The following is a 21609-nucleotide window of genomic DNA, read 5'->3' as shown; positions in this document are numbered from 1 at the left end:
ATCGAATCAAAGGCTTCCTCATAGTCCACGAACGCCAAGCATAGTGGCTGATTATACTTCTCTGTCTTCTGTATAACCTGCCGCAGCGTATGTATGTGGTCTATCGTGCCTTTTCGGAATCCGGCTTGTTCGGGGGGCTGGAAGTCGTCGAGCCTGCACACAAGACCATTCGTGATAACCCAAGGAAACAGCTTATATACAGGGCTCAGAAGTGATATGGGCCTATAGTTCTTTTGGAGATCTGTCTATTTAGCTGCCTATACTGGGAAGCATCGTCCGGGGACTGAAGGGTCATTTAGCGTCTTACATCAATTCGAGGGTATAGTCTGGGATTTTTCCGGTTCTTTTTGAACGGCTGGCCTTGAAGAACTTAGACCCTGCCGTATGAACAGCTGCCATGAACCTGTTATTATACTCGTCCACGTCTACGCATTCACCGAGGCATTCGAAGTGGTTTTGCAATTCGAGTTGAAAGTTTTTGGGGTTTTGGATCTGGATGGGTGCGGGTCGGAGCGTAGATTTAACCAGTCGAGACCACTCCAGGTTTGGATTAATATTCAATGTGCCTCTTACTATGCGGTGATCACTCCCAGTTTTCACTGAGTTGATCACGGAGACATCATTGAATATGTATTTTGGTCGACATTTAATGTCGAGTAAAAAAAAATACTTTTTAATAATCTAAACCCTCTTGGTATACCACATACATACAAATATTTATGTCTGACAGCTGTAATATTTTTAATGCCAGCTAGCTCTTTCTTTTGCAACTGGACTTAAACAACATCTAACATGTCTTCCCAAGCACAAAAGCAAACTGAGTCGATTTGGTTTTTAATGCTGCTATAACAGATTACGATATTTCGTCTCGAACTTTTAAATTTGGACCGATAATTTTTAAGCAGAAACATGACCAACATATTGTGTTTTATCCCCACAGAAGCATTGCTACGATACCTGTAATGTCGACAGAATTCGACACGCATTTTTACACGCTTTTTATTAGCTTCACCTGTAGGTATGGATGTTTATATATATATTTAGATGTAACCGATTCCTTTGGGCGCGATTTTGACCTACTTTCAACGGCCAGATTTCGTTCAAACTTCGTAGATTTATCGAGGACTGATGACAATATATTAATTTGATAATATTATTAAATTTTTTAATTTGGAAAATAAGGTTTTTGCTAATAATATATAATTTTCATCTATTGTCTATAAGGCAAGTATTGAAGTTTATTTTAAATTTCAACCATTATCTTTAACCGATTTATCTAATTTAAGGAAATTTTCGAATACCAAAGAGATTTTTTAAGTTAACAATACAAAATATAATAGTTATAAAAAACCTAAAAATCACGCTTTTATAAATAAACCAAACTAAAATGTAGGAAATCTTTTCTATTTTTTAGGTTCTGTTTTCTATAAAATGCCTGTTTTTTAGTTTCTTTTTAACTACTATTAATTTACATAACGTCAACAGAGTCACTCACTAGTGCACTACGACTTGAGAGTTACGAGGCGACGACGGGCTTGAGATTTTTTATTTACCTTGTATATGTTATGGAGTAAGTGATTAATTGGACATTATACATAATGCCAGGGTATTTAAAAATTACCAACGGGAGCGCAATGTGATCAATTCTATTGCTATAATTTACCCGGGCATTATAATAATGACTATCACCTATCGGGCAGTCAGTTCATATTTTCATATCAGTGCGGTTATACCCCCAGCACAATAGTTGAGCCCTGCTTTTTTGACGCAATTGACATTACAGCGTTAAATTACTTAAAACGTATAACTACAACCATGACGGTAGATATAATACCTAGTTGTGTTTTCAAAAGTTTCCCCTTTTTTTATTGTGATTTTGTTCTTGGTCTGAAGAATACCTTCTAGTGCTGAAAATTTATACGTACGTTTATATAAGATATATACAATAATTTAGTTATTAGGAAGTGGTTCTACTTTTCGAAATCGCTTTGTTTTAGCTGTTAAAACTACAAACGCATTTTTATAGACGATCTGAATTACTAAACGATTCACAATTTTTATAGTCAAATCAACAATTTTGTATGGGGTCCTTCTTTTAAAAACCACTAGTTCTTTGCAATTAAAGCTTAATAAAATCCGGTATCTTCGTTTCAGGAAAACTCAGATTATGAAACAGAAATGAGCATAAGTAGTAAGTGATATATTTATTCATTACAAGATGCTGACTGGTTGGCAGTGCCGCTCAGGATTCTTGAAAAACCCAAAAATTCAGACCGGCACTAAAATTGCGATCGTCAACTTCAACCTAAACAAATATAATCTTTACACATTTCTGCTTCACGGCAGAAAAAAGCGCCGTTGTGATACCCACAATCTAGCCGGCATCCTGTTAAGTTTTTTTGCCTCCCCGCACCTATGTCTATATTGTGAGATTGTCCGTCAACCACATAGCAATATTCATAATGACCAGACAGTGTTATAAATAATGAAGTTTAGAAAATAATTAATAGCTTATACTGATGTAGCTTGACATTATTCATTATGCCCGGCCATAATAAATAATGCCCTTATTTCTCACTTCCTCCATAACAATAATCTGTGTATCATGCGTTCGCCTAATCTCCTATCTGTTGTTTAACGTAATAATATAGTCTTTATACCATAGCATATTAAGGCGAAGAGTAAGCAGAAAACACGCAAACATGATGTTTTTAGACAAGTTTTGTGGTGAAAGTATAGCATTTCGAGCTATGAACACTATTTAATCCTGTTACACATATCCTTAAGTTTTATTTGTAGGTTGCTAATGCTTACTGTTGGTTATAGTTAACACTGCCCAGCCTCTTTGAACTAGCACTTTTCTTTGAAGTTAAACAAGTTTTTTGGCATGGCGTGACTCATTTTTTTGGTACTTCTCTCATAAAAGTTATTCTTATAGCTCGTACTTTTTTGTGTAGGTTCATTTATTCAGATTAGTAGTGAATAACGAGGATTGTAAGCATATAAACTGTTTTCCACGCAAGAATTTTGAAAATATTGGCTTTGTTACATAAATGGCGGGCCGGCAGCCGTGAACTCATATCGCTCAAGGTCGCTGGCATTTAGTGTCGCCTTAAGCCATATTAAACATTTGTATGAAGATTAGTAAGGTGTACCTACATAACTAGAACCTACCCAATGTGACTATAAGTACTGTGACGTTGAAATAAAGTTTAAATTATAATACTTATTAACTTATTTTTAATGAAACGGTGACAAAAGAGCGTACAGGGCACCTGATCCTAAAAAGAGCTAATAGGACTTCATGTTCATAAATTTAAAGGAGCAAAAGTTCAGGTAGACATGGTGTAAGTGATACACAGTAGTTACACAGATACTATTTCAAGTTTCAACATTTGCGTAAGTATTTTGAGTTAGAAACAATATAAAAAAACAGCTTGTAGAATTAAAAAAAAATAACGTCTGTTTTTCAATAGATACTGTTGAATACATGATAAATTGTTTTTGATCTAGACGTTATTTTGCGGTAATTCGACAACTTGTATAGCCGAGTGCTAAGCTAGAGGTCTCGGGTTCGAATCCCGGTAGGTGCAAGCATTTATATGATGAATATGGATGTTTGTTTCCGAGTCATTGATGTTTAAATGAATTTATGTATGTTTATAATATGTATTTATGCATGTTTAAGTAAGTATATTGTATTAAATATATCGTTGTCTTGCAACCCATAACACAGGCTATATATGCTTAATTTGGGGCAAGATAATATTTTTTGTAAAAAAGTGTGTCAATATTATTTATTATTCCATAATGCGTGTATCCACATCACTACCTGATACCTACATCTTTTCTTTTAACATTTATAAATTTATTAAATTTCAAGTTTTGTTGGTTAAGGGAGACGATAAATATTTAAATATTATAATTATTTTGTTCACACATTACTGCCACGATAGCTAACACGGAAAAAATCTAGGAAGTTCATTAAATCAGTGTTAGGTTAGAATGAACTTTCCCTTTTGCAAATCGCGATGCTGCGCAAATCGTTTGTTACCATTCTGCTTTGTTAAAATAATCCTTCCATGTTTCTGTAGAATTAATATCTCTTTTTTTATTGTTTTTTAACATTTGATTGCTATTTTTTATTTTATTCATATAATAATAATTGTTCATTTCTATTGTATTTGTAAAAAAAATTGTGGCAGTTTTCGCAAATAAAGATTATTATTATTATAATTATTTAAATGTTATGAATAAATACTTCTGTTATGTTTTGCCAGTCTACAATCGTGCAAAATGCACAACCTGCCTGCCTAGTATTGCCAACCTTACTCTAAAATAAAATATTGTAATCTATATCATGTAGGCGCACTCTTTAATCTATACCACTTATAGAATACTCTGTTATAGTTATAGAAACTAAAATTATCTTTTTAACACAATGTATACTATACTAGCGCCAGTCGTGTCGATAATATTATGCAAACCCATTATCATAACAATAAAAATCAACTAAGTATTTACTGTTAAAATGTTAGCAAAAATTACAATAAAATACCTTTTTAAAAATATAAAATAAATGATACCCTATTTGGTAGTCCGTACTCTTTATTAACCTCCTTTGAAATCAGATATACTCTATTTCTTCTAATAAAAGTTGTCAACCCTACGCCTGCCTGTAGAGCCTACAGTTATAGGCTACTCGTATGGCTCATTTACATTAGTTCGGCCACAGCATACGGCGACGAATTTCGGTTGAACCAGATCGGTTAACCGAATTGGGTTGCTTACATCAGGTTGGTTCGCCAAATTCGGTGATCGCTTACGGTTCTACCGAATTGGCTCGGTTAAAATTACTATAATGACAATAATGTAAATTAGCCGGTACCTATGTGGGGCGGCTTATCGGATTCAGCGATCGCCTTGAGCCGAACTCTGTGCCCTCGTGTTCAAAGCATCATCACTGACAGAAACATTGTGTTACGACAAATTTTAAACAAACAAAGGAATTTTAAATGTATGAAATAATATAATAATACAAGAAATGGCAGTGTCAACAAGCAGCAGTGTTCACCAAAAACGGTCGGCCGCCGTGTTCGTTCACCGAAAGCGGTCGGTGACCGAATGCGGCCTGTGGTAGTTTACGGCTAAGCGAAAACCCGTTTACACTAGTCGGTGACTGAATCCGGTCATGCAACCGATCGGTCAAAACGACCTACTGTAAACGAGCCATTAGAGTTTATACGCGTCCTAAGCTGAAGAATCGATTCCCGCTAAATTCTCGACTGAACGACCGGGTAAGTTGTGAAAGCCTACTAAAAGCAATTTGACACGTGTTTCGCCTTAACACAAGGAGCAGCTGTTGACTCGCCGAACTCTGCAACGAGAGTCACTCTCCTTCTCAAGCAATTATTAGATAGTATGGTCCAATCCTTCTGAATGAAATGGCACTTACACTATCTGCATACGCTGCAAGTTAAGGGTGTAGAAGTTGGAACTGTCGTACTCGTAGGACGACTCCTCTAAGTTGGCCATTAGGAGGGACTTTTATTTCACTTATTTCGTAAGTTCATGCTTACAACCAGGATGAAGATGGATTGTTAAAACTTTTACTCTGCTTAGGTATTAACAATACAACCGTTAAAGTGTTTGCCAACGAGATTCACAAACACAATCAATTTTGTAATTGTAATGATAGCAAATATATAAAACCTATTTGAATAACAATACGAGCAAACAGAGTCAGTGTGATATCATCGGAACAATGTCGCATCGTAAATACCATATTGAGGATGCGAAAATTACACCTTTAGGATGTGTCACCGTACACACAAACAAGCTATTTTCTAAGATATCTTCCGTGTAATGGCGAAACAATTGTTGATTAAACAGTTACATTACCGAGACCTGGTCTTCTGTGTAGTGAAATTCTCAAGGTTGGAAAGATTTGCCAGTTGGCACAGTGACTGCAGACGTTAAGGAATATGGAGTACCAGGTGATGGTAAATGATCACCGAAGTCGACACTCTTGAAAGACCGGAGGAATCATAGGAGCATGGCCAGCCTTATTGCGGTGTTTGATATCCAATTAATATACCTGTATAATCCACATATACCGCGAAGTATTGGTAGGTTTAGGTTTTTTGGCCTGAATCGCATCTCTTGACTCCTGGTGTTGCAGATGTCCATAAGTGGTTGCCTCACCACGTTCCATTACGTGGGTCGTCTTGCCCTTTTGCAACATCTTATTTAAAAAAATGGGTTGCACTCCGGGAGTGCCGGCAGAAGTGAAAACTTGAACATTAACGTTGTATTTTAAAATTTTCAATATCTTGGAATGGTTAGGGAATAATTTCGAATGCAGTATAAAAGCACTAACATTTATGTGGTTAAATACAATCTTCATTTATTGCGCTATCGTACACTAAAACGACAATTATACATAAAAAATTACTACATAAAAAATTTAACACTTCAGAACTATTAAAATTATTTTACATTAAAAAGTTTATCTCTCAGAAAAATCAGCAATTCATTTGAATGAAATTCATAATTTCAACGACTGTCTTACGAATTTTCGATCAGGTCACGTGTCCTGACGCGAGTTTAACAATTTATAGCCATCCCAAGAAAAGTGCTCAACGCCGCTAAAGAAGTATTCGCTTCAACCAAGTAATCGAATCCACGGCTAGCAGCTCAGACAATCGCCATTCGTACAACGGGTCTGTCCAAATATTAGGTTTTTTGTGGCCCACTGTTAAAACCGTCTCGCCAACCTCCAGGCTCCGAGGCTCGTACACGGTCACTGCCGCGATACCAATAAACTACGTCGGCCTTCATCATTTCAGCACACACAAGATAAGATGATGCGCGTAAACAATGGCATCGTAATTCGTTTAAATCTACGATTTGTAGACACAGCGATACCGCGAGCTATGCACGAGTCGCGCGTCGCTTTTCCGACCCCAGTTGTGAAGTAAAGTTCAGTGGAATTGGCCAGCGGCTCGGCATGGCTTCTGAAGATGACACCAGTACTGTTATTCGACTCCGTAAGTTTTTCCTAATCTTACTTAAAAGATAAAACATATTCAATATAATTATTTTAAGTGTTATTTTTTTAATGAAATACTTTGCACAGGTTTGCGAGTTACCTAATAGATATTGTTAAGTTTAACATGGAATATGCCATTCAATACATTTATTTATTAATTTTAAGTATATTTATTTAAGAACCGCCGACGATTTCACTAATTCTGTTCAAAGTACTATAGGAGAGCTATACAATCGCAATAACGTTCAATTTATTGATATTTTTTTAATCTTCCAACTGCAAAAACAGCCAGTACACAGATACAGCCAGTTATACAATTAAAAAAGCTTATAACTTCTGTGTACCCACTATCTGTCAACCAGAAAACATAGAAGTAATTATTCATTTACTTAAAATAACTTCATAAAATAACTATAGTAATATTTTCTGCTAGAAATTCCCTATAACAGCGTTGTATCTATATATTCAGTTACACAAATTATTTAGAAAACATCGTTATTAATAAGTGAAAAATGCATATTAAACTTAATAAGTAAAAATTTGTGAGTTCCTATGTATTTGTTTTATTAAGATTACTATCATTACAGGATATCCTAATGTGACAGAGGTAAAATATATAACATACTATTATGAATAGTGCTACTCTCGTGAATTCTGTTTGTCAAAATGGCATATTTCACTAAGAGTACGTGTGCGTCTTCGGTTCCACCAGCAGTGGTGTACTTGTCCAGAACAACAATATATAATTTGCCCAATACCCTCAATGTGCACCTTCCCTACGATTACTTTAAATATATATGACATCAGAGCCAGATTCTAGCCTCCTGACTTCACGAGGAGCAAATATAACGGTGTTACATTCTAACTGTCTTCGTTCTTAGCATTATATGAATTAATTAATAGCCTTAAGGCGAAGAGTAAGCAGAAAACACGCAAACATGGAATTTTTAGACAAGTTTTGTGGTGAAAGTATAGGATTTCGAGCTATGAACACTACTTAATCCTGTTACACATATCCTTAAGTCTTATTTGTAGGTTGCTAATGCTTGCTGTTGGTTATAGTTAACACTGCCGAGACTTTTTGAACTACCGCATTTCTTTGAAGTTAAACAAGTTTTTTGGCATGGCGTGACGCATTTTTTTGGTACTTCTCTGAGAAAAGTTATTCTCATAGCTTGTACTCTTTTGTGTAGGTTCATTTATTCAGATTAGTAGTGAATAACGTGGATTGTGCATATAAACTGTTTTCCACGCAAGAATTTTGAAAATATTGGCTTTGTTACATAGATGGCGGGCCGGCAGCCGTGAACTCATATCGCTCAAGGTTGCTGGCATTTAGTGTCGCCTTAATGTTTGAAAATATATTTTAGTATTGGTATCTTTGCACAGGATACCGGTTAGGTGTGTATCACAGCTGCGCCATTTTCTACCGCCAAGCAGTTACATGCAATCATTATCGTGTTTTAATTTGAAGGTCGCCACAGCTAGTAAAATTACTGGGCTAATGAGACTTAACATCTAATGTCTCAAAGATTTTGGGTAAAAAATTTGGTTTCAAACAAGAATCCTGAGTGACACTGCATTGTTTTGAGCAGAGCGTATTATTTACCGTCAGGTGAACGTCTTTCTTGTCACTTTTTCCATAAAAAAATAATAATATTGTAATAGCCAGCGGTTATCAAAGGCACTGCAAGAGTAGCAGCAGTGTGGCTGGACGTGCAAGCGAGGGCAACGCACTGTGGCACGTCGTAGCTGCCGAGTTGGTGGGTACTGCGATGCTGCTGTTCTTCACCTGCCTGCCCGTCTGCTTGCACGGCCAAGGGAGCCAAGACGGCCATGGACCAACACTTTTGGAGCGGGCGTTTGCAGCCGGCCTACTCGTCGCTTGTATTGTTCAGGTTCGGTTAAAATTACTTTGTAGATATTCCATTCGACTTAGAAAGCCATTCATTTTTTTTAAAAACTCTTGGTAACATTTATTATGAAAATAAGGGACGAGACGAGCAGGACGTTCAGCTGATGGTAATTGATAAGCCCTGCCCATTACAATGCAGTGCCGCTCAGGATTCTTGAAATACCGCAAAATTATACACACGTACGTTGTACACTCCTCCTAAATTTATTCATTTATTTAGGCTTGCCAACTAGATACATAATTTTACACGAACGAATAAGATTACAATAATTATTATATATTATATTAACATATTATCTATCTAACTTAAAGGTATGCACAACATTACTAAACAACGAATACTAATTTCGTAAAATACATAACTACTTACTTACTAATCTATATTTATTCTTTGTAATAAATAAAGTCATCGTTGTATAAAATTTAAAATTTGAGCAACTATCAATGTTACAATCCAATTTATTTAATCCAAGTTCTTTTTATGAATTAATAAACATTGGGGAATAAATACGTATTAGACAATAAAATTCTTAAAAAATATGTTGCAGAAGAAAAATGTTTTGAAGTAGCTCAGTTTTTATTTTTGAAGTTAAATTTATTTTGACGCGTTAGGGAAAAATTATCATGAACTAGCTGACCCGACAGACGTTGTTCTGTATATAATAAATAAAATAATGGTTTTATATGAATTTGTCAATAATATATCATAACATCAAAAATTACTTCTTAACTGTGCGTCAACAAATTCTCTCATAGAAATTATGTATGAACACATCAAAGGAAAAACAAATTTGTTGTTTTTATTTAATTTGGCAGCATTTTCTTATTTATTCACCTTTTAAACCTTCTCTGGACTTCCACAAATAATTCAAGACCTAAATTTGCCAAATCGGTCCAGCAGTTCTCGAGTTTTAGCGAGACTAACGAACAGCAATTCATTTTTATATATATAGATTCAATATAATTATTTTAAGTGTTATTTTTTTAATGAAATACTTTGCACAGGTTTGCGAGTTACCTAATAGATATTGTTAAGTTTAACATGGAATATGTCATTCAATACATTTATTTATTAATTTTAAGTATATTTATTTAAGAACCGCCGACGATTTCACTAATTCTGTTCAAAGTACTATAGGAGAGCTATACAATCGCAATAACGTTCAATTTATTGATATTTTTTTATTCTTCCCACTGCAAAAACAGCTAGTACTACAGTTATACAATTAAAAAAGCTTATAACTTCTGTGTACCCACTGTCTGTCAACCAGAAAACATAGAAGTAATTATTCATTTACGCTGAGTCAGCGTAATTTTATAAAACGTTATACGTTAGTAACTAAAATAACTTCATAAAATAACTATAGTAATATTTTCTGCTAGAAATTCCCTATAACAGCGTTGTATCTATATATTCAGTTACACAAATTATTTAGAAAATAACGTTATTAATAAGTGAAAAATGCATATTAAACTTAATAAGTAAATATTTGTGAGTTCCTATGTATTTGTTTTATGAAGATTACTATCATTACAGGATATCCTAATGTGACAGAGGTAAAATATATAACATACTATTATGAATAGTGCTACTCTCGTGAATTCTGTTTGTCAAAATGGCATATTTCATTAAGAGTACGTGTGCGTCTTCGGTTCCACCAGCAGTGGTGTACTTGTCCAGAACAACAATATATAATCTGCCCAATACCCTCAATGTGCACCTTCCCTACGATTACTTTAAATATACATGCCATCAGAGCCAGATTCTAGCCTCCTGACTTCACGAGGAGCAAATATAACGGTGTTACATTCTAACTGTCTTCGTTCTTAGCATTATATGAATTAATTAATAGCCTTAAGGCGAAGAGTAAGCAGAAAACACGCAAACATGGAATTTTTAGACAAGTTTTGTGGTGAAAGTATAGGATTTCGAGCTATGAACACTACTTAATCCTGTTACACATATCCTTAAGTCTTATTTGTAGGTTGCTAATGCTTGCTGTTGGTTATAGTTAACACTGCCGAGACTTTTTGAACTACCGCATTTCTTTGAAGTTAAACAAGTTTTTTGGCATGGCGTGACGCATTTTTTTGGCACTTCTCTGAGAAAAGTTATTCTCATAGCTTGTACTCTTTTGTGTAGGTTCATTTATTCAGATTAGTAGTGAATAACGTGGATTGTGCATATAAACTGTTTTCCACGCAAGAATTTTGAAAATATTGGCTTTGTTACATAGATGGCGGGCCGGCAGCCGTGAACTCATATCGCTCAAGGTTGCTGGCATTTAGTGTCGCCTTAATGTTTGAAAATATATTTTAGTATTGGTATCTTTGCACAGGATACCGGTTAGGTGTGTATCACAGCTGCGCCATTTTCTACCGCCAAGCAGTTACATGCAAGCAGTATCGTGTTTTAATTTGAAGGATGACATAGCTAGTAAAATTACTGGCCTAATGAGACTTAACATCTAATGTCTCAAAGATTTTGGGTAAAAATTTTGGTTTCAAACAAGAATCCTGATTGACACTGCATTGTTTTGGGCAGGGCGTATTATTTACCGTCAGGTGAACTTCTTGCTCGTCACTTTTAAAAAATAATAATATTGTAATAGGCAGCGGTTACCAAAGGCACTGCAAGAGTAGCAACAGTGTGGCTGGACGTGCAAGCGAGGGCAACGCACTGTGGCACGTCGTGGCTGCCGAGTTGGTGGGTACTGCGATGCTGCTATTCTTCACCTGTCTGCCCGTCTGCTTGCACGGCCAAGGGAGCCAAGACGGCCATGGACCAACACTTTTGGAGCGGGCGTTTGCAGCCGGCCTACTCGTCGCTTGTATTGTTCAGGTTCGGTTAAAATTACTTTGTAGATATTCCATTCGACTTAGAAAGCCATTCATTTTTTTTAAAAACTCTTGGTAACATTTATTATGAAATTAAGGGACGAGACGAGCAGGACGTTCAGCTGATGGTAATTGATACGCCCTGCCCATTACAATGCAGTGCCGCTCAGGATTCTTGAAATACCGAAAAATTATAGACACGTACGTTGTACACTCCCCCTAAATTTATTTATTTTATTTAGGCTTGCCAACTAGATACATAATTTTACACGAACGAATACAATAATTATTATATATTATATTAACATATTATCTATCTAACTTAAAGGTATGCACAACATTACTATAAACAACGAATACTAATTTCGTAAAATACATAACTACTATAAAGTCATCGTTGTATAAAATTTAAAATTTGAGCAACTATCAATGTTATAATCCAATTTATTTAATCCAAGTTCTTTTTATGAATTAATAAACATTGGGGAATAAATACGTATTAGACAATAGAATTCTTAAAAAATATATTGCAGAAGAAAAATGTTTTGATGTAGCTCAGTTTTTATTTTTGAAGTTAAATTTATTTTGACGCGTTAGGGAAAAATTATCATGAACCAGCTGACCCGACAGACGTTGTTCTGTATGTAATAAATAAAATAATGGTTTTATATGAATTTGTCAATAATATCATAACATCAAAAATTACTTCTTAACTGTCAAACCGTGCGTCAACAAATTCTCTCATAGAAATTATGTATGAACACATCAAAGGAAAAACAAATTTGTTGTTTTTATTTAATTTAGCAGCATTTTCTTATTTATTCACCTTTTAAACCTTCTCTGGACTTCCACAAATAATTCAAGACCTAAATTTGCCAAATCGGTCCAGCAGTTCTCGAGTTTTAGCGAGACTAACGAACAGCAATTCATTTTTATGTAAATAGATTTTTACGATGAGCACGCACATCGACACCCTGACGTTAGTTGATCAACTAAACCATATTGTATCATACTTCAGCTACCATAAACCTCATGTAACTCATATGAACTAAAACCAATGGACGAGAATTAAATAAATTTCAACATGGAAGGCTGTTTTTAGGCTGTGAAGAAAAAAAACACTTAATTTTTCTAATATTATCATTATTATTATTATTATTACTATCTTCGCGCCTCAATAAGGCTACTGGAAACCCAAGTGCTGGCAGCTATTTCGGTCAACGGATCAGCCTTGCTATCCAACGGGGTAATGCTGCCAGTATTCTTGGTACGCTTCCACGTAATGATAGTTTTAATTTTATGTAGTCGTAGTATTGTAAATATAGTTATAAGATTTTTCTAATTGTATATAAATAATTTAATGACCGGGTGAGTTGGATTTATGATCTGGTCAAGATCGCACGGCAGCGCAGGACCGATCGTCCTGGAGATCTTTGGGGGAAGCTTTTAGCTGAAATGATAATATTAATATGATGATTGATTATGTATTTAATGATATTAAAATAAAGTTTATTTAACTAAATTATGCGGTATAATTACATTTCCTTAGGTTGTATTTAACACCTTCTTTATTTTTTTTTAAGCATTACGTATTTTGAAGGCAAGATTAATTGAGCGAAGCTGCGCGGAGCTCCTACCGGGTGACTCCAACTGATTTCTGTGTTAATTTGTTTCTCGGCCATTACTGGGCCGATCATAGAAAGCTTTCGAAATTTTCTAGGTTATTGTCGAGACAGATAAGATAAGATTAAGAGTTGATTCAGTTAAGTTGTTTTGTTTTTGTACACAGACTTAGTTTACCTCGCTTCGCTCAAATATACGCGGCAGAAGCGACTGCGGCATCCTAGTCTTATTGTTATTTTGTAAATGTAAATGTTCCTCATTCCAGTGTTTCGACCACGTATCGGGTGCGCAGTTGAATCCTACAGTGACGCTAGCAGCCGCTCTGAGCGGCAAGGTTACGCCAGGTCGAGCATTGGCTATGTGCGTGGCGCAGTGCGCGGGAGCTCTGCTGGGTACGACTACAGCTGCTCTGATCACAGCGGACGTCACAACCTGTGGAGCGCACTGCATAACCACACCTGCGTCACACTTATCTTCTTATCAGGTAAACTGTCTACAGTACTCTCACTGCTCTTCTTAGGCTGGGCATATATAACGAGCGACGCCGAAGGAAAGCTATGGAACAAAGATTAGGCATAGCTATGCGAGTGAAAGAGAAGGTACATCTTTATCCTGTTTTCTTTAGCCGTCTTTTTTGTATATTGACAAGGCCTCATTTAATAGGGATTATTAGATTATATTATATTTGATACCAAATGTAGTGTCGAGACATTTAGCCTGACAAATATGCCATTTCCAATCGGTCGTTGGTCGGGAGCGGACGTCCTCGGGTGCATTGCTACTTACTGAACAAAAACTTTTCACTGAGTAGGCAAACTCCAAGCAAATATAAAATATTACATAAATCAAATCAAAATCACTTTATTCGTGTAGTTCACGAAATGACACTTATGAATGTCAAAAAACATATTTTTTTTATTGAATTCTGCTGCTACTTCGTAAAGGGTTGAGCTAATGAGAAGAAGTGACAAGACACTCGTTGCCGCTCTTTTCAATCAACATTTACTGCTTCAACTTTTCACAAATCATTTCAGTTACAATATATGTAAAGTAATGTAATTTAATTGATGCAATAATATACTAATGATAAACAATGTGTTTACATTGTTTATCATTTGTGGCGTTTGCCAAAGGAATAACTTAAAATATTAAAAATACCTATCCGACACGAGGAGACATTTTGCAAGTATGTATGTGTGGTTTTGATCATATACCTACCACCAGGTGACCCTGGTATGCCCGCTCGTCCTTCTTTCCATAAAGACATACGAATTATATTTTAACTGTATGCATTTCAGGCGATGACAATTGAGGGTTGCCTCGGAGGATGCCTAGCGCTGGCGAACCTCGCCTCCTGGGACGCGCGCAACCGCCGCCTGGTCGACTCGTGGCCGCTGCGCATCGGTCTCACAGTTGCAGCACTTACTCTCGCTGCGGTAACTTTACTTAAACGATACATATTTCCACAACTTTTTATTCTCATTCAGTGATTAAAATGAGATTAAAAAGTTAAATTAAGGAGACGTGTCCAATAACTAGGTAGGTGGAAAATCAAAGTTAAAGTCAAATAAACTTCATAACGTAATTAAAATACTTTGAATTACTGTATCTACTATATGTTCGGAAAAAGTAGAGCTCTTGAGAAGAACATACAAGAACTCAAAAACCCCTCTTTTAAATCAAATAGAGTATTTAAATAAAACACTTTTAAAAAAATTAACACGCGTGTAATTGTAACTGTGTTTTCACATTTTTTATTATGTTCTTTAACTCAACGTTTCGTCACTTTTCCAGATCACGTTTTCAGGGGGACTGTCTCGTAAATACACAGTTACAATTTGGTATACGCGTTTTAATCCTTTAGAAAAGTGTTTTTAATAAATTTGTAAAACTCGTGTTAATCAACGAAAATACCAAATAGAGTATTTTACATAACAAATAACTTTGTAAGGGGCTGCATCTGAATATAAAATATGAAAGAAAATAAGAATAAACTGTATAAATATAAATTATATTGGATGCATCAAACTTTGGAGCGTCAACTCATTGTTTGTGTAAGGATGCTTCGTGAACATTATGGTCGCAATCGTATCCAACAAATGCAATGATTTTTTAACTAGAACAGGTCGGCCTGACACCACAAACAGCAACCGTTCACGAAGTTTATTTTGTAAATCCAAATTGGCTGCCGCGCAAATTGTGATTTCAACAATATAGCTATCGTATTCGAGGTTCTCGAGGGTGCAGAGATCGAATTTGGGATCATTTTTTAAATCCAAGATGGCCGCCGCGCAAAATTATGATTTCAACAATATGGATATCGTATTCGAAGTTCTCGAGAGTGCAGAGAACGAATTTGGGATCATTTTTTAAATCCAAATTGGCTGCCGCGTAAATTATGATTTCAACAATATGGCTATCGTATTCGAGGATCTCGAGCGTGCAGAGATCGAATTTGGGATCGTTTATGAAATCCAAGATGGCCGCCGCGCAAAATTATGATTTCAACAATATGGATATCGTATCCGAGGTTCTCGAGAGTGCAGAGAACGAATTTGGGATCATTTTTTAAATCCAAATTGGCTGCCGCGCAAAATTATGATTTCAAAAATATGGATATCGTATTCGTGGTTCTTGAGGGTGCAGAAATCGAATTTGGGATCATTTTAGGAATCCAAGTTGGCCGCCGCGCAAAATTATGATTTCAACAATATGGATGTCGTATCCGAGGACCAGTCATCGTCACCGAACGATCAATAAAATTCTTTTTATCGGTTGTTGAAATGGATATCTCTTTTGATTAGTTAGATTATGATTAAAGACTATTATTATAACTTCTTCAGGGTGACTTGACTGGGGCCAGTATGAACCCAGTTCGTAGTCTCGCACCAGCCATGCTCGGACGGAATTTTCATCAGCTCTGGGTCAGTATATATTTATTTATTTCCAATAATTTCCAGCATGAGCATTAAACATACATCGAGGCACAAATAAATAAAAAGTATGTAACCTCTTTTAAGAATTAAGGGAACGTACTGAAGATTTTTTTAGAATTACCAATGGGAGGCTCCTTTGCACAGGATGCCGGCTAGATTATGGGTACCACAATACTGTGTTTCGGTCTGGAGGGCGCCGTAGCTAGTGAAATTACTGGTCACATGAGACTTAACTTCTTATGTCTCAACATGACGAGCGCAATTGTAGTGTCTCTTTGAATTTTTGGGTGAGCGGCACTGCAGTGTAATGGGCAGGGCATATCAATTACCATCAGCTGGCCGTCCTGCTCATCTCGTCCCTTACTGTCATAAAAAAATCTAAACATTTGACGTATGTTTGAAATAATTTGACAAATTGGAGGACGATGAAACAGTTATGGGTTTTGGTGTTTAATTAGGCACTTATGACACGACCCTAAGAGACAGCTTGGTACGCCTTAGGTTGTTTTCTGACGTTCCATGATATCGTCATTGTCACCGTTATTTACCTAAAATTCCGTTTAACTGCAGCTTTTTCTGACATTCTTCCATCAAATATTGAAGTACTAGATTCTGCTTTTTTAATTAAGATGAGAGCACAACATAATAGTTCCAGAAATCATTATGATTTGCTAATAGGTAACTATTAACGTACCTACTATAAAGGATATTTTATAAAAGTCGACTTTATTGCTAATGAACATAGGACCAGCGGGCCTACCATGAACTCTTATTGCGATTCAATTGACAACCTAAAATGAACTGCTTTGCTATTTCGTACGACGACGTGGTTAGAGCTATCTAATTTAGGTTGACGTCAAATCTACTGATTAAATGGCAATGATGATGTCAATTGAATGTCAAAAATGATGTCAATTGAATAGCAAACTGATTAAGTTCGTTCATTCATTCGTACCACGAGGTAATATTTCAACCTAAACTGGATGTGTCAAAGTGAGCGATTCTAAAAAAATTGCTACTTCCTTAAAGGAAAGTGAATCGTGTTGTTAATAACTTTTAAAAAATAGTGAAAACATACAGAAAAGGTAAATTTTATTGATGAAAGATGAGATGAGAATACTGTATTGGACTTTTGTGTAAACCAAAATACTGAAAATAAATACCAAAAGTGAAAATACTAAAGACGAGGCAGTAAGGGTCCGGGCATAGCCTGTTCGCAAGAACGAATTAAAAAATAATACTCTGCGCTCCTGTCAAATCAAACCTCAAAAGAGGTGCGTTCATAACTCGTTATTTTTACGAAAACACCTAAGCAAACATTTAAATTGTAATTCAAAGAATTCATTTATATTACTATTATTTAATAAGCACAAAAAAGGACTAAATGGTTTATAATTTGATGCTATAAAGTGCAATTTTAAATGTATTTTTAGTATTTTCTACGCAAAAAACCGCTAAAAATATATCATTTTAGGTTTCGAAACACAACGCATATGGTTCGAGTAAGAGAGACAAACTTATGCAACGACTGTAGAGCGTCATCTCTTTCTCACACCGCGGACCACAGACAAATTTATTTCGTTCATTCTACATAAGCGATCCAAACGCCATTCTTCTCTTCTTATCTTCCTTCATTTTCCACTTTACTTTCGAGTCTGAACTAGAACTGCGGTAGGCCACGCATAGTACCTACGCCTTATTTACCCCCGGGTCTTTTCTATTTTCAAAATGTTTCTCATCCATCTTTAAATTTAAATTGTACTAGAAATTTCTTATAACTATTTTTACCCTGCGTAAACATGTGTAAACATTTACTTTCATTTTTTTATACGCTTTATATTAGCTTCACCTGTATGTTTATATGTTTGTAACCGACTTCTTTGGGCGCGATTTTGACCCACTTTAAACGGCTAGATTTCGTTCAAACTTTGTAGATTTATCGAGGTCCGATGACATTACTTACACTAATTTGGCTAAAAAATGAAAAAAAGAATATTATTATTTTAAGAAGAATTATTATTTTAATAATTCGTCTACACCCCACGCTTTTTTTTACAATAAAATCTATATTTTTTTACACTATTTTCAATTTAAATTTATTTTCTATATTTTAGTTGAATTTTATATAAAGCGTGCTTTTTAGTTTTATTTAACTATTATTTTCTGTTCGATTTGATCTTGAACTTATTAGAAATTTCCTTTAATTTAACAAAACAAAAAAATCCTTAGACTGGTAGGTATCGAACCCGGGTCTCGAGCGTAACACTTTTCCGCTGAGCTACGAGTATTGTTGACGGAGCTGTCGAAATTATCAATGCCTGATAACACAATTTTTTTATGGAAATAAGGGATGAGATGAGCAGGACGTTCAACTGATGGTAATTAATACGCCCTACCTATTACAATGCAGTGCCGTTTAGGATTCTATTTCTAATGAAGTTTTCACCTCAAAACTTCTGAGCGGCTCTACAATTGCGCTCGTCACCTTGAGACATAAGATGTTAAGTCTCATGACCAGTAATTTCATTAGCTACGGCGCGCTTCAGACCAAAACACAGTAATGTTTACACATTACTGCTTTTACAACTATGTATGTAGTTAAGGTGTGTGTATGTGTGCAGGTGTACATCGTGGGTCCTCTGAGCGGCAGCTGTGTGTGCAGCGCCCTCTACCTGTGTGTGTGGCGCGTGTCGCCCCGAGTACCCGCCCGTCCCACTTCGCCGCCCCCCTCGCCCGCATTCACACGAAAGACACCGCATATGTAAGGGCCAACGTACACTTTGGGCCCACATTCTGGCCAAATGTAAAGGGCGGTACTTGATTATTTGTTCGCCTTTGGTGACAACCATTGACCTCAGATACAGATTATATACCACTGGACTGGCGGCTATCCAAGTACTTTTGTGCCTGTTTGATATTCGCCATTTTGGCGCTGTTGGCCATTTAGCGAGAGTCTGCGGTACTAAAACTAGTGATGACAACTGGGTGGGAAACTATTTAAAAAAAATGTACTTTATTACGTTGATTCTTGGAGTATAAATAACACGGAAAACGAATTTAATTCAAAATGCAAAAATACTTCAGGGTATTGTACGTTCCTTCGCAGCAATTTGCCATACGTCTTAATTAGTTCTCTGTTCTCTCGCCCGCGCGTGGCGCTTCAAATAGGCACAAAAAATTTGCTTTCAAACATATGGAACAGCCTGTCCAGTGGTATATTTATACAGGTCAGTGTTGACAATACTGACAACCAGCCGAATCAAATTGGTTTTTTAAGCACACGTCAAACGGATATTCTCAGTTTTAACTTTTAGTCAGTAAGCGTTATTGAATAAGTAAATGATGGTGAATGAAAATAAATAATGATTTTCGGTACTTTACATTATTAATTATTATTCTCTGACCCAACAAACAGACTGTTTCGTTTAATAAAAATTATCATGATTTGTATGAATTTGTTAAAAGCTATTGAAAATGTACACAGTAAAGAAGTTAAAGATTTGGAATTTGTTTTGTCTCTAAAAAGGCCTTTATAATCAATCCTAAAGGTGAATCACAAAAACAGGTTAAACGAAAATCTTATTATTTACTATAATTATTATTAGTAACTCGGGAAAAGAATCCATGCCTGTGCGTTAGAACTCTGGGAAAATGTAACCACAAACTTTTTGTACACATTTTGTAGTGCTCCTTGAGAAAAAACCTTTTTACTATGTAAAAATATTGATATAAATCAAATAGTAATGAATTAAACAAAAAATAAAAATAAATCGCGAAAATCGAAGTCAGGTCTGGTGGTTTCTGGAATGATGAAGACCATGAAAGACCGGCGCGTTCTGTTAGACCTAGAAAGGCCTTGTTGTTCAAACCAGAATTCGCCGAAAATATTATCGCGAGTAATGAAAATTCTCGCTCGGACTCTTTCGTATATCATCAAATAAGATCTGAAACTTGGTGCTCGAATACAGTTAAAAAGAGTTCAAAATACTTGTACAAAATGTGGTCATTTTATGAAGTGAAAACTTCTTTATTGGCGTTGAGCAGTTTTCTTGGGATGGGTATAAAATGATAAACTCGCGTCAGGACACGTGACCCGATCGAAAATTCGTAAGGCAGTCGTTGAAATAATGGATGAAAGTTGATTTTTCTGAGAGATAAACTTTTTAATGTAAAATAATTGCAATTGTTCTGAGATGTAAATTATTTTATGTTATATAAATTGTCAAATTTGTGTACGATAGCGCAATAAATGAATATTGTATTTAACTTTATACTCATAAATAAAGCAATTCGTGCGAAATTATTCCCTAACCATTCCAAAATATTCAAAAATGCACAACGTTAATCTTCAAGTTTTAAATTCTGCTGGCAATCCCGAAGTGAAACCCGTTATTTATACAAGAGGGGGCAAACAAGGATGAGGCTCACGTGATGAGGATTGGGGAGAGGTGAGGCAACCGTCAATGGACATCCGCAATGTTGTTGTGGTGTCAAACATGAAATATGTTGCGCGGCCTTTGTAGTGAGTCATTTGTAGTAGTCAAGAAGTAAGTTAGTAATTTATAATAGATTTATTTTGTATATATGCTGAGACACCAATAAAAGTATTTTGGTTTTATAAAAACTACAATACATTCAATTTTATTTATCTTAGAACTTATCAGGAAATAAAACACAATAAAACTCCGATAACGGGACCATAACTTACTGTCATAGTTAATATTACACGACGTGATCATCTCGCAAACTCTTTCTTTTTCAGATTACTTTTTTAATTTGTTGCTCCACATTGAGAGATAGAGAATGAGAGACGTGACATTATTGTTCATTATTACATCTAAAGCTGTGCAGATTCTGCTGCGAAGCCGCTGAAGACCGCATATACATCCTTCTGGAATGCCAGAATTCGGCTGGGGTGTCTTAAAATACCTTCACTTAAAGCAGAGGACGTGCCCAGCCTAAACCCTCTGAGGATCCTACGCCTTTTAAAAGGAATAGGTTTCGAGAATATAATTTAAATCTCGGCACAGTCACCCGTTTCCTAGTTAGTGGCCTCGATTCTCTTCTTATCATTTGAGTGGAGGGTAAGCGCGCTAGCGCAAGCAGGGGGCACAATATATCATAAAATTTAAGTGCATTTTAATCTCCAAATCATAATAATAATACATCTAAAGCTAAAAATATAACTTCGATGATCAAGGGAATCACAATTTTAGAGCTAGTCATAATAAAATTTTAAGTTGGAA

General features: G+C 35.7%; 1 protein-coding gene across 2 annotated transcripts; it reads left to right on the top strand.

Annotated features, from left to right (window-relative positions):
* The first annotated feature begins 6823 nt into the window (after nucleotides 1-6823).
* LOC126974987 (aquaporin AQPAn.G-like) lies at nucleotides 6824-19743 on the top strand. Of its 2 annotated transcripts, none has more exons than XM_050822770.1 (6): nucleotides 6824-7049; nucleotides 8720-8949; nucleotides 13693-13911; nucleotides 14726-14863; nucleotides 16271-16351; nucleotides 18985-19743. In XM_050822770.1, exons 1-6 carry the CDS (start codon nucleotides 7010-7012, stop codon nucleotides 19126-19128), a joined length of 852 nt encoding a protein of 283 aa, XP_050678727.1. In that variant the 5' UTR covers nucleotides 6824-7009; the 3' UTR covers nucleotides 19129-19743. The 2 variants fall into 2 exon arrangements, with proteins under 2 accessions (XP_050678727.1, XP_050678728.1); XM_050822771.1 differs by lacking the exon at nucleotides 8720-8949 and adding an exon at nucleotides 11579-11808 and having other exon boundaries at nucleotides 6826-7049.
* The last annotated feature ends 1866 nt before the right edge of the window (nucleotides 19744-21609 follow it).

Source organism: Leptidea sinapis, chromosome 34, assembly GCF_905404315.1.
Source record: "Leptidea sinapis chromosome 34, ilLepSina1.1, whole genome shotgun sequence".
Taxonomy (NCBI): Eukaryota; Metazoa; Arthropoda; class Insecta; order Lepidoptera; family Pieridae; genus Leptidea; species Leptidea sinapis.
The sequence above is the reverse complement of the archived record's forward strand: the minus strand, read 5'-3'. Positions and strand labels throughout refer to the sequence as shown.

Coding starts and splice junctions, on each gene's coding strand:
- LOC126974987 (XM_050822770.1), top strand. CDS start 7,010: ATGGCTTCTGAAGATGACACCAGTACTGTTATTCGACTCC. Junction 8,950..13,692: donor TCGTCGCTTGTATTGTTCAG/GTTCGGTTAAAA, acceptor TCCTCATTCCAG/TGTTTCGACCACGTATCGGG. Junction 16,352..18,984: donor GGAATTTTCATCAGCTCTGG/GTCAGTATATAT, acceptor GTATGTGTGCAG/GTGTACATCGTGGGTCCTCT.